We start from the raw sequence: 14,277 nt of genomic DNA, 5'->3' as shown, positions 1-14,277 counted from the left end.
AAGGGCTGCTGGTCCTGGCTGATTCCTTTGTTGGCAGAGATCTCAAATACGACTAGACCAGTCTGGGTAAGAACAAGAAGAATGCCTCAAGGATATAGATTTTTTTTTTTTTTGTGGAAAAGAAGAAACAATCAAGTTATGATGCACATAAAGGACATATATATATATATATATATCCTCTAGATATAGATATCCTTGATATATATATCCTAGATATATATATCAAGGATATAGATTAATTTTTTTTTGTGGAAAAGAAGAAACAATCAAGTTATGATGCACAGAAAACCAGGAGAAGATGATACGCAGGTTATGCAAACACAATTTCTGGCAGTATGCTCAAATGTACAAGCAGTAGAGCCTTGCAGCAGCACGAACAGACTTTTTCCCAAAAATATCTTCTTGCAGGCATTTTGAAGATGAAGCACAAGGATTCCTGCCTGCACTGTGGCTCACAAGCTTCCCCCTTTAATAGTCTCTTCTGCTTATTGGCCACAGAGGGGATGGAACAACAATTTTTTTACCACATGCAGCATGAATTAAAGTCTGGCAATTAATTTCATTTTTGGTGTGGGGGGTGTGGGGAAGGGGAGGAGTAGAAGTTATACTACTAAATGAAATATTATTTAAACCCTCCTGTATAAACCCTGCTGTCTTACAATAAAAATAAACAAGGGATCAGGAATTTGACACTGGGCTGGGCTGGAGTTTGGACAGGTTTTATGGTCTTTGTAGAGCATCTGCAAAGTTGCTTCATAAATTGCTTGACTCTTATTTTCTCAGATAAAATTGAATAATGGCATATTTTCTTGTAGAAGCTCAACTTTTTTGAACAGAGCAAATATGAAATTTTACACGAGACCAGTCGATACAACTCTTCCTCAATTTCTAATTTTTTTCTTCTACACAAGTCCTTCAGAATCTGGATATTTGAATCATACTGTCCTGCTCTGCAAGGTGTTTATCACACAGTAAAAATAGTATCCACTTGCTCTGAAGAGCAGATGGCACGTCCATTACTAGTAAAGACATCTTGCTCAACATATGGTAGAACAGGTTAACTAAAGGGTATAGTGGTTAAAGTCTTGCAGCAAACGGAGACTGTCATAAATACAACACTTCACCTAAATTTAAATTCCAAAAAAGCCCTATGTGTGAGGACTGCTCACTCACAACACCTACATCTGCAAACACTTGCCCACCTATGCATGTTAAAAAGGCAGGAAGAATCTCATGTGCAACCAGGACACTGCTTCCTGTATTTGTCCTCTGTATTCCAAACAAAATGGTGCATTTGAGTAACTGCATAAAAACCAGCATCCATCCATCAAAAAACACTCACAAACAAATCCGCAAAAGATTTTCTAAATTACAGCTGACTAAAATACTGGAAATAAAGACTTAAAGCTTGGATAATTTTTGTAGGATTTATGGCCCACATAAGTAGAGAGGGCAGATATAATCTCTTTTACTTGGAAAAAGATAACACCAGAAATCATTCAAGCATTTAAGCTATCATATAAAAATCTTAACACATGAAAACTTCACACTTAATTTGGTAACATCCATCTGTAATATACAAATATTGCTATTTGTCTAATATTGGCTTAACACGCTGTTACTCCACTGAGGTTAATTAAACTAAGCTGAAATAAAACATATTTAAGAGGATACTTAAGAGGAGCTGGAATATATAAAATACATCTTTGCAATGTAATAATCATAATAATAATAATTATATAGTGATTTTTCTTACCAATAGCTGTAGTTAGTACAAACACTTGCTCTACTTTCTTTCCATCATTGTAGAATGCCATATGCCAAGCTCCTTGATCCATGTACTCGATGAAACCTGTCTCTTGCAGTGAAGTCAAGATCAGGTTCCTGGGAGCTTGCTGAGGCTCCTCTGAGTTTTTTGGTTCCTGTTTAATTAACTGTTTTCCATCCATCAGTTTTACAAAATCAAACTGAAATAATAATGAGAAAAAATTAACCACCTAGCAAATATTCATGAATCTACTCTGCATGTCTCCTTCAAACATGAATTAACAGTTGAAATCTTAAGAGGAATTGCCTAAGTATTCACCAATGTAGACAGCAATTGCATAACCTAATCAATTTGGCTTAAGTTTACATACAGAAAGCATTATCATAGTTCAGAAATGTGGCATCAAAACTGGTATAACTGTTTGCTATGGCAGGGTAAAATCAGACTTGCTACACTAGATACAGCAGATTCAGTCCAAAAATTACATCTCTTCAATGGGAATAATTCCAAAATTCCCAAAGTGTAGCGCCTGTGCTATGGAGCTATTCATCTCAAATGCCAAGAGCAGATTAAAAACCTCTAGTTCTTTATCAGATTTTTAAATCCTTAATCCCCTTGATATCACTATCAGATATCAAACCTTCAATATACTTTTTCTTTATATTTAGTTTTAGTAATGCAAATAAGTATATATATTTTTTACAGGAAAGTTCTTAATACCAGGTGGATGCTGACAACTTCAATGCCTGTTAACCTCAAAGCACCAGAGATTTCTATGAATCCCTGTTCAAGAAATACATATATTTCTCCAGGTTTTTTAGGCATTCTGATTTTCAGTAATGTTCATTGTCAGCTCAACGGAAGATCCAGCTTCAATTAAAGTCAGTGACGGCTGAAAGTGCGTATTTCTAATATCAAAACTCTAGTAAAAATTTTTTGAGGTTAGAGTAGATGATCTCCAGTGGTCCATTATAGACAATCTTTCCATGATTCCACATATGTTTATCACACTCTGTGGAGTGTGATCCTGCTATAAAGAAAGATGGAAAATTTACTATCCATAAAAATGACAGCTTCATATGCCAAATACATTAGGCCTAAACAAAAAAGTTGAATGTGACCGGCAATATTGCATGTGACTGCTTAGCTAGATTTTCTCTTGCAAAATCCCCAGGAGTATGCACTCAAAAATAATTTTGATCTTAGCAACCAGAGACAGTTTTTTCCTTTTCTATTAACTCTTTAGACTGACTGTACAATCTATTTCTTTTAAGGGAATCATATAAAAATTAAAGCATTTTCAAGTGAACTGGAATGTCATCCCTTGCATAGAAGACACTGGATCTATGCAGCAGGACACTGTGTACCTGTTCAGCCTCCCAGACAGTCACATCCCTGAGGTCACAGCTGCTGACCTGCGTGCTATGACACTGTGCTGAGAGAGCATGGTTTGAGATATTGCCAGAGCTCAGTAAAAAGAAAAGGATAACCAGACTGGTTACAGCCAGTCCTTCCCTCCCTCTCTGCTTTGAAAGCATCTTGTGAACACTCCTGTCCACTGCTGATTGAAAACATAAGTGTGATACAACCAGGATCATTTCCAATTACCTGAGTGTGAGTAGGTGGGATGTTTCTTCTGCCATAAATCCCCAGCAGGGAATCCTTTGCCAGTGAAATGTTGAATTTCAGGTACACGGGGTGATGTATGGTAATTTGGAAGCGCCAGAATAAACCAGGTGGGATGGTCTGCATAACCTGTGCTCCAATCTCCACTTCTCCCGTGTCTATGGCCCGGCCCTTCTGAAACACTGATTTTCCAGAAACAAACATAGTCAGTTGAGTATTTACAGTGGGTGAAGAGACAAGGTTACAAGGTATAAACCTGCCTTAGATATACTGGAATATACAAAAATCAACTTCTAACACTGATAGCTGCATTTTTTATTCAACAAGTCAGAAAACATAAACAAACATGAACAACGTATTTCCAACAAGTGTCACAGCATATTTTTTGTCATGATTTTTGCTGATTATGAACACTTTACTGATTATGAAAAGGTAGAACTGCTGCTGTGTAAACCATGGTCTTTGCCCATCAGCTATGCAACCAAAACACATTTAACTGTGAATACACAGAGTGAGGACAGTGGAAATTCTCCCTCTGGCACAGATTTCAGACTGCTCCTGAAGGGGTATTGCAGAAGCTACACAAATGGTCCCCAGTGAGGACAGAAAATCCACCAAATCTGGTAGTTCAGAGCCCCTGTCCAAGGCCCAGATTTCTATTGATCACCATTCCTAATGGTTTCATTATGGTAGTGTTAATCCAGTCCTGAAGAAGTGAAGAACATCTGTTCTGGCTTGGTCTTCATGAAAGCATAATAGGGGCATGAGGACAGGCAAAGGCACTCTGACGATAAAACTGGCATAATTTCATAATGCTGGACAATAAATTTGCAGACATTTACAATGTGTACCTTCACACATGTGTGTGAGAGTGCTGAAACACAAAGGGAAATGGAAAGCATAAGGAAGACTTTGCCAAACTAAATTGGAGCTGGCTTGCTTTGCTGGCTTATATCACCATCTTTATGTTTTTTACTGCCTGTCTGTGATCAGCATTGTGACATGCTGCAAATCCTGACCCAATCCTGCTAACATTTGAGCTAATTCCACTGAAAGGTTTGCAAAACTCTCTTGACATTTCCATGCTCTGAACTAAAGTAAAAGCAGGATAGTGTGTGGCATTAGAGGACAAGTCAAGAGAAGATTGAATTCAGCAGCCATACCCATCTGTGTTTCATTTCACTCCAGAATTACAATGAAAAATAACCAGCAGCAAAGTGACTGGAGCCTCATCTTTTACAATACATGGATATAAATATCTAAACCAACATAATGTACATGAAATTCTATCAATCGCCCATGGAAATGAAAACAGCAGTAGCAAAGCTAGGGCCAGCTTTTGCCTGAGTGTGTTAATAACAAAGCCCCTCTGTGGGACCTTACATAGGCTTTAACCAGCGTAGGAAGTACTTAGCATTCTTAATGAATAGAGATTTAATTTACAAGGCAGGAGCAATTCTCAGGGCACCAGATCTTCCAGCTTTACAGCTGCTTTGTGTCATCAAACTCACAGCAAGAATGAGGGACTAACTTATAACACCTCACCATGTAAATACATGTATTTTTAGAGTAGGAATTTGTAATATAGTACTCTAAAAATACACCACTTAGTTTCTGAGTTAAAATATTTCCAAATTGCTACTTGAACAATGTTCAAAATGAGACTACTTCTGCCCAACTTGCTTCATGGAAAGAATTTTGAATGTTGAGTTATGAAAAGAGAATTAAACTTTCTCTGTTGTACAATGAAAGTGGATCCCTTTCCACCCAAACCCATAGAAGATCCGACTTGGCTTATGTAAATTTAAAAACCTTCTCCTATATTTCCAATACTCTAGAGATATTAAATCTTAATGATTCTTTTCAAGCAATTACCCTGGGTTAAGTAAAACACTATGGTACTTTTTGATGATATTGACACATGGTAATTAATATGATTCAATTACAAGACAGTAGAGCACTAAGTAAAAAGCCAAGGATACAGTATAATTTTTGAAGTTAAAGGCATTACTGGTCAGTGTTCAAGGTCTTTAACAGACAGTAACTACTTCTTGTATTTTGGAATGAGAAGGTCTGTTTCTTTGTTGAAAAGAAAAAGTGTTATGTGGTCAGGCTGGGTAAATTCTCACTAATTGATATTATCAAATTATCCTGAATATGATATTATATTGCGATGTACCTTGGGAGTTTTTCCACATTTGGCTGAATACCTTTGCTTTAGCAATAATTTAATATAAGCTTAAAAAAAACCCAGATGCACTTATATGTACATCTATCTCCTCCCTTGGGAAAGAAGTGCAGGCTGCTGTTCACAATGCTAGCAGGAAAATACACATACTGTGTATCTGCCCCTACTGATAGGATGCAGCCACAGAATCCCCACCTTTCAAATGGTAATTTTTCACACAAGCACAGGGCATGGAAAGGCCTTTGTAGGAGTCCTATCTGAAATGCATATTTTCATCTTCACGGCACCACTCTGCTTTCTTTACAGAAAAATAATTTAGCTTTGTTTCTGTGTTTAGTTGAACTAAGCAGGTATTTGGCTGTACAAAAAAGGCACCTGAAAACACGCTCCTCACAGACTAAGCCTGTGTACTTTTTTGCTCTTTCTTGAAAAAGTCCAAAATAAGCTTCTAAAGTTACAGCATTGCAATACAATTCTGCCCTTGTTGTAAAAACATTTTTTTTATGACAAAGTATCATTTAATTATCTATATTCAATTCCTTGTACAGCTCCAATCTTGCCAACTGGGGTATTAATTCTCCCCTATGCTTCCTAAGCACAGTTTCCTCAGAAGTCTAAAACAGAAGATAGATTCCTAATCACAGCTTTCTCTTGGCTTCAAGAAAGAAAACCTCTGAACAGCATGGTGCCAATTACCTCCACAAGAATATACCCATACCCACATGCTTATTACTACTGATCCTGCAACAATCAATTTCCTTGTACTCCCCTGATAAATACCAACATCAATAGGATATCTGACTTTTTAATCACATTACTACATATTAAAATGTTAACTCGTGTTAACTCATAGCTGTGGGTCAGTGTGTTATAAGGTGACTTCTTGAAGAAATTTGACTTCCTGGTTTAAATTATTGATTTTCATTAAAAGATTAGTTTAAAATACACACTTTCAAAGTCTGGAAAAGCATTCTCTGCTGCTGCATTGAGTTAGGAAAACGTGAGGTCACCAGCATCTGACAGCAGTTATTTATTCCTATGAAATTACATCAGAGGCTTCAAGTTTACAGGCAAAGCATCAAATTTCTGCGGTTCCTGCTGCAGGGAAAGGAGTTGCCTGTTTCCAAGTCCTCCTTTTCATCACTTCTAGCTAGAGAATTTGTTAGGAGGATTGTGAATAAAATTACTGATACATATAAAAATGATGGAGAGAAAGAAAATGAGGAAAGACTAGCCAGAGTCAGACTATGCATGTACTAATTCCACAAGATTTTCCTTGTGTTTTCCCAAGTGCATACTCCTTGCTACTTAAACTCTGGATTACATGTTACTCCCAAAATGTGAAAGGGGACAAGTGAGACAACAATGCAGATCTATTCCTGACTGACCTCTGAAACTGCTGGATAAGCCCTCAGTGAACTGGCTCTGCTATTACAGGACTCTGTTCTTTAGTGTTGTTGGGGAGTTGTGTAGCTACAATAAAACTGGGATTCCCAGGGGCAAGGCAGGTGGTTTCCATTTTTATCTACTACACTGAGTCTTTATTGACTTGCATATTCTTTTCTCTATTCCAACCATCTAACTTGGAAGCTATCTGACGTTTTTGATGTTTTTCTACACATCCTTCTTTGGAAGCCAAATGCATTGGAAAAGCTTTTATTAAATCTGTAATACATTGACAAAATGATTTAACACAGTTGGGGAGAACTATTGGAGATATTTTCCATGGTGCACCAGGACAAAAATACAAAAGTGTACAAAACATTTTCTATAACTCATTACAAATCCATTCTAAGGGATGAAATAATGCAAAACAACATCATTGTCTCCTTACATGTATTTCTATTGCTCATTTATCTAATATGATCTCTATCCAGTTGTGCCACACTGATTTGCAAGATTATTGATGTGTGGTGCAATCTTCCTCCTGGAGGGCCTAGTACAACAATGTTCTACTTTGTTGCCTATTTTCAGCCATGGATCTTACCCAGAACACACAAAATCAGATCCCTGCTCTGGTCTAAAATTCAAAAGCTCTGTAAGTCTCCTATCACTGCAGAGCTACCAGTACAATTTTACTTTTTTCCTAACAACTGGAAAGATTAGGTTTCATATTCCACTCCCATTGACTTTGATCTGATCTGATTTATCCACTTTTTCTGTGTACCATAAAAAGAAATGGGAAAGTAATTTTCTTTTTATGGTCAGAAAGCATTGTCATGATGGTTGATGGGAAGCACGGCCAGAGCAGGTGACCAGTACTGGAGCAGGTGATCAAACAACAAAAACATCAAATGACAGGACTTAAGAGGAAGGACTTGCACATCTCAGACAGATCCTTCTCTCAGTTTCCCACCCTGGCTGCACAGCCCACTCCTTTCCTATCCTAGCTCAGGCACTTCAAGAGCTCTGGTTCAGCCACTTCCTTGACAGAAGATGATTTGCATTCTTTAACAAAGCCATTTTCTGCTGCCATGAAGGGCTGATGTGGCCAGGCTGTGCAGGTGACAATCCCTGCAGTGGGCACAGGGACACAGCGAGCTGCAGAGGGAGGTGGGAGGGCAGAGCAGGGCTGTGCCCCTGGCAGCAGGGAGCTGCCACACTGGCTCAGGCATTTTGTGAGAGCTGTGGGAGATTGCTGGGAGCTGATTCACTGTGACTGGGTCAGCTGGGATGTGACAGGATGCTGCGCTTTAGCTTACAGCTTCAAGAACTGCCCTGATGCCTTGAAAAGCATTAAGATTTCTACTCTTCTGCACTTCTGACCTGTCAATACAAAGAGGTTCCCTTTGCCTGAGACTGACTTTGGTCTGCATGACAGGCACAGTGTCAGGCCCTCTGCACAAGAGGGAACAAGGCAAATATGGTCTCCCCTTCCTTGTCTTAAGACAGAAGCCAAACGCTCTCATCTCTTCTCTCACTGTGCTACTGAACCTTCCTTTTCTAATGGGCTGGGTGCTAATTTCAGAGAGAGTTCTGCTAAAGGAACCTATCTGGTTATGGGATTTTCTTACCTGTTTTAAAATTATACTAAAGAAGATAGAACCTGAACTGAAAATACTGTCAAAATGTAGACAATAAAGGACCTGAAGAGCAGTTATGTTTAACTATTCATCATCTGCCTCCTTCTCATTTACACTTACCTTTTTTATCTGTTTTGTCTGAAGCTTTTCCTCCGATTGGTGAGTAAGTTGTATCCATGGATTCTGTTCCTTTATTTCCTTTGCTAACTCCATTTTCATAGAGCTGCCCTTCCACAGGCTGTAGTTGCCAGGTTAAACCAAACAAGTGTACTGCTGCAAAAAAATGAAGACCAATTAATTGGTGTCTAAACTACAGCACCTTCAGTGAGACTACAGAAGAATGCTATGACCCAGTTTCTGCAAAGTCAAGTATTACTTTATTCTGTTAGTAATAAATCAGAATTTCAAGGGGGTAATGAGCAATTTACCATTTTACCTTAAAACTCAATGTTTAATTAGTTTCCACACTTTCTTCTGGAGCTCAGCCAGGTCAGGGTGATGCATTTCTGCAGCAATTAATGGAGTTACTCGCACTTAAAAGGATAACAGTTGAATAAATTCAATATTGTGTGATAGATTCTAATGCTGTATCACTGTTGTCCCTCAGCTTTTGACTGTTAAAGATCTCAGATTTTGTTGACAAAAACAATGACACCAACTAAAACATCTCACCTTTCCAATCCAGTTTGAAGTGAAACTGTGCCCAGTGCTGCTCTGAAACCCTTTTGTTTAGGTTAAACATTAGCAAAAACTTACTCTTACTTACTGGTTACTTACTTAACCAGACTTAGTCTAGAACTGCACGGCACATGAAAAGCTGGCTCTACATCTAAAATATATGCAATTATTTAACAACACAAATTAACAGAAATATAGTTGTTATTTATGTATGTACAAGGAAAATTACCAAATAATCCTTTTTAGAAGTTATAAACTATCTTTATTGCCATATGCAAGGGCTGCCTACTCTACTTTGCCTGCAGAGCCATTCATGTTTTCTGCTTTCCCTTCTTTCTTTCTGATCTGAGGCCTTGAAGGATGGTTGGAGAAAGACAGCAACAGAGGATCTTATTTTAGTACAACATGACAGTACTGCAGTTAGTCTAGACAATGGCTTAGGTCTTAGTGAGAAGGGCAAATTATTCCAAGGAAGAGGTTGCCTTAGCATTGAAGCAGCTCAGCAGGGAGGACTGATGACCCATTAAAATATGGATTGAGGATGATCCCTACTGAGGAGCTGAAATTGTCACATGAAGAGCAAAGCCTGAGCAGCAGCTCTTTAGCCACATGCAGCAATTTGCACTGAGTAGGATCTGCCCACAGTGGGAGTCTAAAAGGCAATATACTTGCTCTTCCTGAACCATGTAGAACCTCAGAGACTCCCAGGAGAAATAAGTATGATCTAGAATAGGTCTTGCATTAAGAAAGTACATTCTGCACTTGCACATACTTCAAGGAAAATATCTCAATACAACCAGAAAACTTGGAGTCTATTTCCCATGTGTTTGGTTACAAGTCTCCCTTGCACACTGAAAAGTTAAATTATAAAAATTCAACAAAATCCCAAGCCTTGAATGCATTCCTGTCCAGGGCTTGGGAACACTCCTGCAAGAATGCAAAGCTGCCAAACTACAGCCATTAATTCCAGATCGCTGCACTCCAGGGTCACCCAACTACAGATACGTGATCCAAATCAAGCAAATGAGAGCATTACTACTGAATTAGTGAGGTGACAGTATTTGAGAGAAATTTACTGCATCTCAAACCACTGACTCACCATCAGATCTGGACTCTGGAGACTGGGCAGCACATACCCACTCCCCAGAAGAGGTATTAGAAGTGTACTTCTAAGCTTTCTGGTGTCAGTGGTGAGATCTCAAGCCTGGATTGCTTCATATTCTATGGTCTTGAAATCACCAAGGGACCATGATAATACTTGGAAAAGTGTCTTGCAGTCAGATCACACAGAGTTAAGGTCTGCGTTTTGAGATTCTTAATGTGAATCACTGCCACGTACAACAAGAAGCAGCCCTGACATCTCTAGAGTAAGTGCTCTTACTCCTGACTTGAGCTTCTGGACGTTATTATTATTTAAAGAGTCATTAACAACAGAAAGGAACACAGTTCAATGAGACTGATAGCTAATGAATGCACATTTCATTTATACTAATGCAAATAATTATATAAGCACTTGAAACAGATCACTGGAAGCAAAACTCAACTGCCCACATCAATAATAAGCTTTTAGTGGTTATGGAATCCTGAATATGATATTGTTGCTTTCTTACACTATTCCCATTGTTGTTATCATTCATTTCCTAGGTCAGCATTTGCACATGCTGCAGAGGGTGGGTCACAAAGCCAGGGCTGAATGTTTTCCTTGGTGCATGCCCCTGCTCCATCGCACACTCTGCTCACATTATCATCCACTCAACAATTCCAGTCCTTTACTGGCTTTGTCTTCCCTCAGGCTGGGGAAGTGCTGTTGTTTTTATAGCTTGTGCCAAAGCTTGGCAAGCTGCAAAACGATCTACGTTTGACAGTCAGCTTCCTCCTTGGAAACACCAAGTGCGTGGCACAGAGGATGGGCTCTGCCAGCTCGGATGTCTCATCCCCAGGCGCTGACACGGGGCACCGGACTGGGCTACACAATGGGCACCACTGAGGGTGTACACCAAAGCACATGGCTGTGACAATAAGAGCTACATGAACTGATCTGAATGACTTCAAACACTGCAGAAACCCAGTCACCTTGCAGTCTTAAAACCATTCCAATTTTTATTACATTAATTATAGCTATTGAGGAGTTACCTTCAGATCCAGGTGACACTCTGGGACTAACCAGACCACAAACACCATTGAAGGCATTAATTCTGAGAGACACTTTGTTCAGAAGTTAACTATAGATATTTATTTAGCAGACACAGAGCCCTCCCTAACTTCTTCATTTCTGTGATACTTTTCTTTTACCCGGGGTATACAAAATTCCTATGGAGCTTTTTTCCTAAAACATATGTACAATTATTTCACCAAATAAGATTACAGAAAACTTTCAAATCTCCATCTCTCAAATCTCTTTAGAAATAAGTAGGCATGTACTGAATTTCATTAAAAAGCTCAAAATAACTTCTCTTTTGAGTTATTTGCCCTTTGATTTTTTTTTTCTATTGGATTTCTGGCTTTTACAAAAAGGGGCACAGAAAATGCTGTGCAATTCAAATGTGGGCCACAGAAAATGCTGTGCAATTCAAATGTGGGCCACAATGTCACTTCCCCCAGCATAAATCCATTTGCAAGGTTCTCAGCTGTATTTCCCATGTGTAATACCCAGGTGTAAGCTCCTACTCCACAGAACAAATAGGAGATGATACCACCACTCTGTCTAACTTAGCCTAACTTAGGGCTGGGTAAGAAGAAGGGAGATTCACTTTCTGAATCTGCCTGTCAATGTCTCTGCCCTTTCCTCCAAGCTCAACCTTCTGAAGATCTTGACTGCAGCACCCTTGAGGGCTGACTAACAGTGTGAAACCCACCATTAGGGCTAAGGATGCATTAGATGATGCAGCTCAACTTCACACAGAACAGCCCTTGAAGTTTGATGACTACACTTACATTACAGAAGGAGCAAAAGCTACTCTGGCTCTCCCTATCTGGCATTCCAAAAAATTCTGCAATCACATACCCTGTATTTTGCAGCACCTAAAACACTTCAGGTACTGGTAGGGTGTGTAAAATCACTGCTGAGCTGCTACAGTTCCAGGCAATACTCAAGGGCCAGCAGGCAAGTGGAGATGAAACAGCCTGTTAGCTGGCATGATTGCAAAATTCACACTCCTGTTAGGAGGAGCTGTGGTGAGTCAGCAGGAGCATCAGACCCTAACTTCCATCAGCTGGCCTAACCAAACCTCTCCTCTGACAGCTGAGTGCAATATTCTCCCTGCTGGGAGGAACTGCAGTCATCTGAAGAGATATTCTTTTTTGGCTTGCTTGAACATCCAGTATAATCCCCTGTAAATAATTACATCATTACTTTGCTCTGTGCAATCTATGAGTTGCACGTTGCTATGACCAGAATTGTACATTGCTTTCACTGAGGTGATCTGGAGGCAAAATTAATTTGAGGTCAAAATTTGATCCTCTTTACATAATGTGGGGAGATAGGGCTTACATGATGGATACTACCATACCTATATTTCATTTATATTTTATTAGATAGCCCTTTTAAATTCAAAGTCTCTGATAAAATTCTAACACAAAAGTTGACACAGTTTTTTTTTTTTTTTAACATGCATTATGAATGTTATGGCAAAAGCTAAATCTGGAGGAGTCTGTAGTCTGTGGATTAGAAGAGACTGGAGGATGCCACAGGATCATGATGAACCTAAATGTTCTCCTCAGCCATGCTGCCCTGGCCAGGCCACACAGTGGAGCTGTGCAGGGTAATTTTAAATGACCTCTCTCTAGTACAGAAGATCCTAGTCATAGTACAGAGGTTTTCTTAGGTAAATTATTATGCTTCTTAAGTAAAAAAAATAATTATTAGGTATAAAACAGATCTCTTGCAGAAAAAGAAATAAGGCCTACATCATCTAACCTTTCAATAAATTTCTTTCATGGAATCTCTCAGCAGAGAGATGAAAAGTGAGTGTAACTTTATGCTGCCTAAGGGATTTTCCCCACTCAGAGGCAGGTTGCTGTTGCTTCACATTACTGCTGTAAGTAAAACCAGTAGGGCCATGCTCAGAACAAAATTTGAGTCTTTATCTCTGAAGTAACTGACCAGATCACTTATTTTGTTCAACATTTAAACAAAACAAACTGACAGTTCCAGACTGACTACCTCAGTCCCCACAATTCTACCGCATACTCAGGTAAATATCCACAAAAATACAAGCAACTTTTTCAGAACTCGCTTTGTAAACTGCATTAACCTGCCATCTGCTAGGAAGCCAATGATCTAATTTAATTTATTCTTATCTACCTTCTGTGTAAGCACAGCTTGTCAACTCCGGTGCTACATGTTTGGCAGAATGTGAATAAGAGCCTTGGCTCCAGTGCAAAAGAGACACTCAGTAGTGAGGAGACATCAAAAAAGTCCTGTGCAATAAGTACTTACTACCTGCAAGATGAACTTCAAAGGACAAAAAAAATCCTGCAAATGTGAAGCCCCTCCAAATTGCTGACCTCCACTAAAGGCTTCTGTTTAGCTTTCTCTTTTTTTCTCTGCTTTTTTACAGAATCTCAGTAGATCATCCCCCTGAAGCCCAGACTTCAGAAGAGCTGTTAGAGAATGTATATCAGCAGCTGACTACTCCTTCTGCACCTGCTCTAAGTGCCAGAAAATTGTTTCTGTAACTGCTAGCAGGTTCTGTTTATAAAACTGGATTTCACTTTGGCATAAAGCCACAGATACATCAGTGTCTCAGTTCCAGTAAAGGTGAATTAATGAGAAAAATACCTGGACACAAGAGCCAGAATCTAAGTTTTGATCATGACCTTTAGAAGAGGTGATCTTCTGTAAGCTCATTTTACAAATAAAATACTATTTCATTCTGCTGTAAACAGATTTCATGATTCGAGACTTTAAATATTTGATAATTCAGATTATTTTTTAAAATCCATATTAAAGTGTTAAATTGTTTTGATCATGCAGGGCATTTAATGAAATAAGG

At 38.9% G+C, this 14,277-nt stretch overlaps 1 protein-coding gene across 2 annotated transcripts in view; it reads right to left on the bottom strand.

The window, feature by feature from the left end:
- Positions 1-14,277, bottom strand: part of TENM1 (teneurin transmembrane protein 1) — a 661,862-nt gene that overhangs the window by 124,826 nt on the left and 522,759 nt on the right. For both annotated transcript variants that reach the window (XM_036401914.1, XM_036401915.2), the window contains 3 exons: positions 8,726-8,878; positions 3,377-3,576; positions 1,757-1,967 (listed from right to left, as the gene is read on the bottom strand). In XM_036401914.1, the coding sequence (XP_036257807.1) occupies positions 1,757-1,967; positions 3,377-3,576; positions 8,726-8,878 (564 nt within the window). The remainder of the gene's footprint in view (positions 1-1,756; positions 1,968-3,376; positions 3,577-8,725; positions 8,879-14,277) is intronic.

The sequence above is a fragment of the Molothrus ater genome, chromosome 14, assembly GCF_012460135.2.
Source record: "Molothrus ater isolate BHLD 08-10-18 breed brown headed cowbird chromosome 14, BPBGC_Mater_1.1, whole genome shotgun sequence".
NCBI lineage: Eukaryota > Metazoa > Chordata > Aves > Passeriformes > Icteridae > Molothrus > Molothrus ater.
This window is presented reverse-complemented; position numbering and strand designations above follow the sequence as displayed.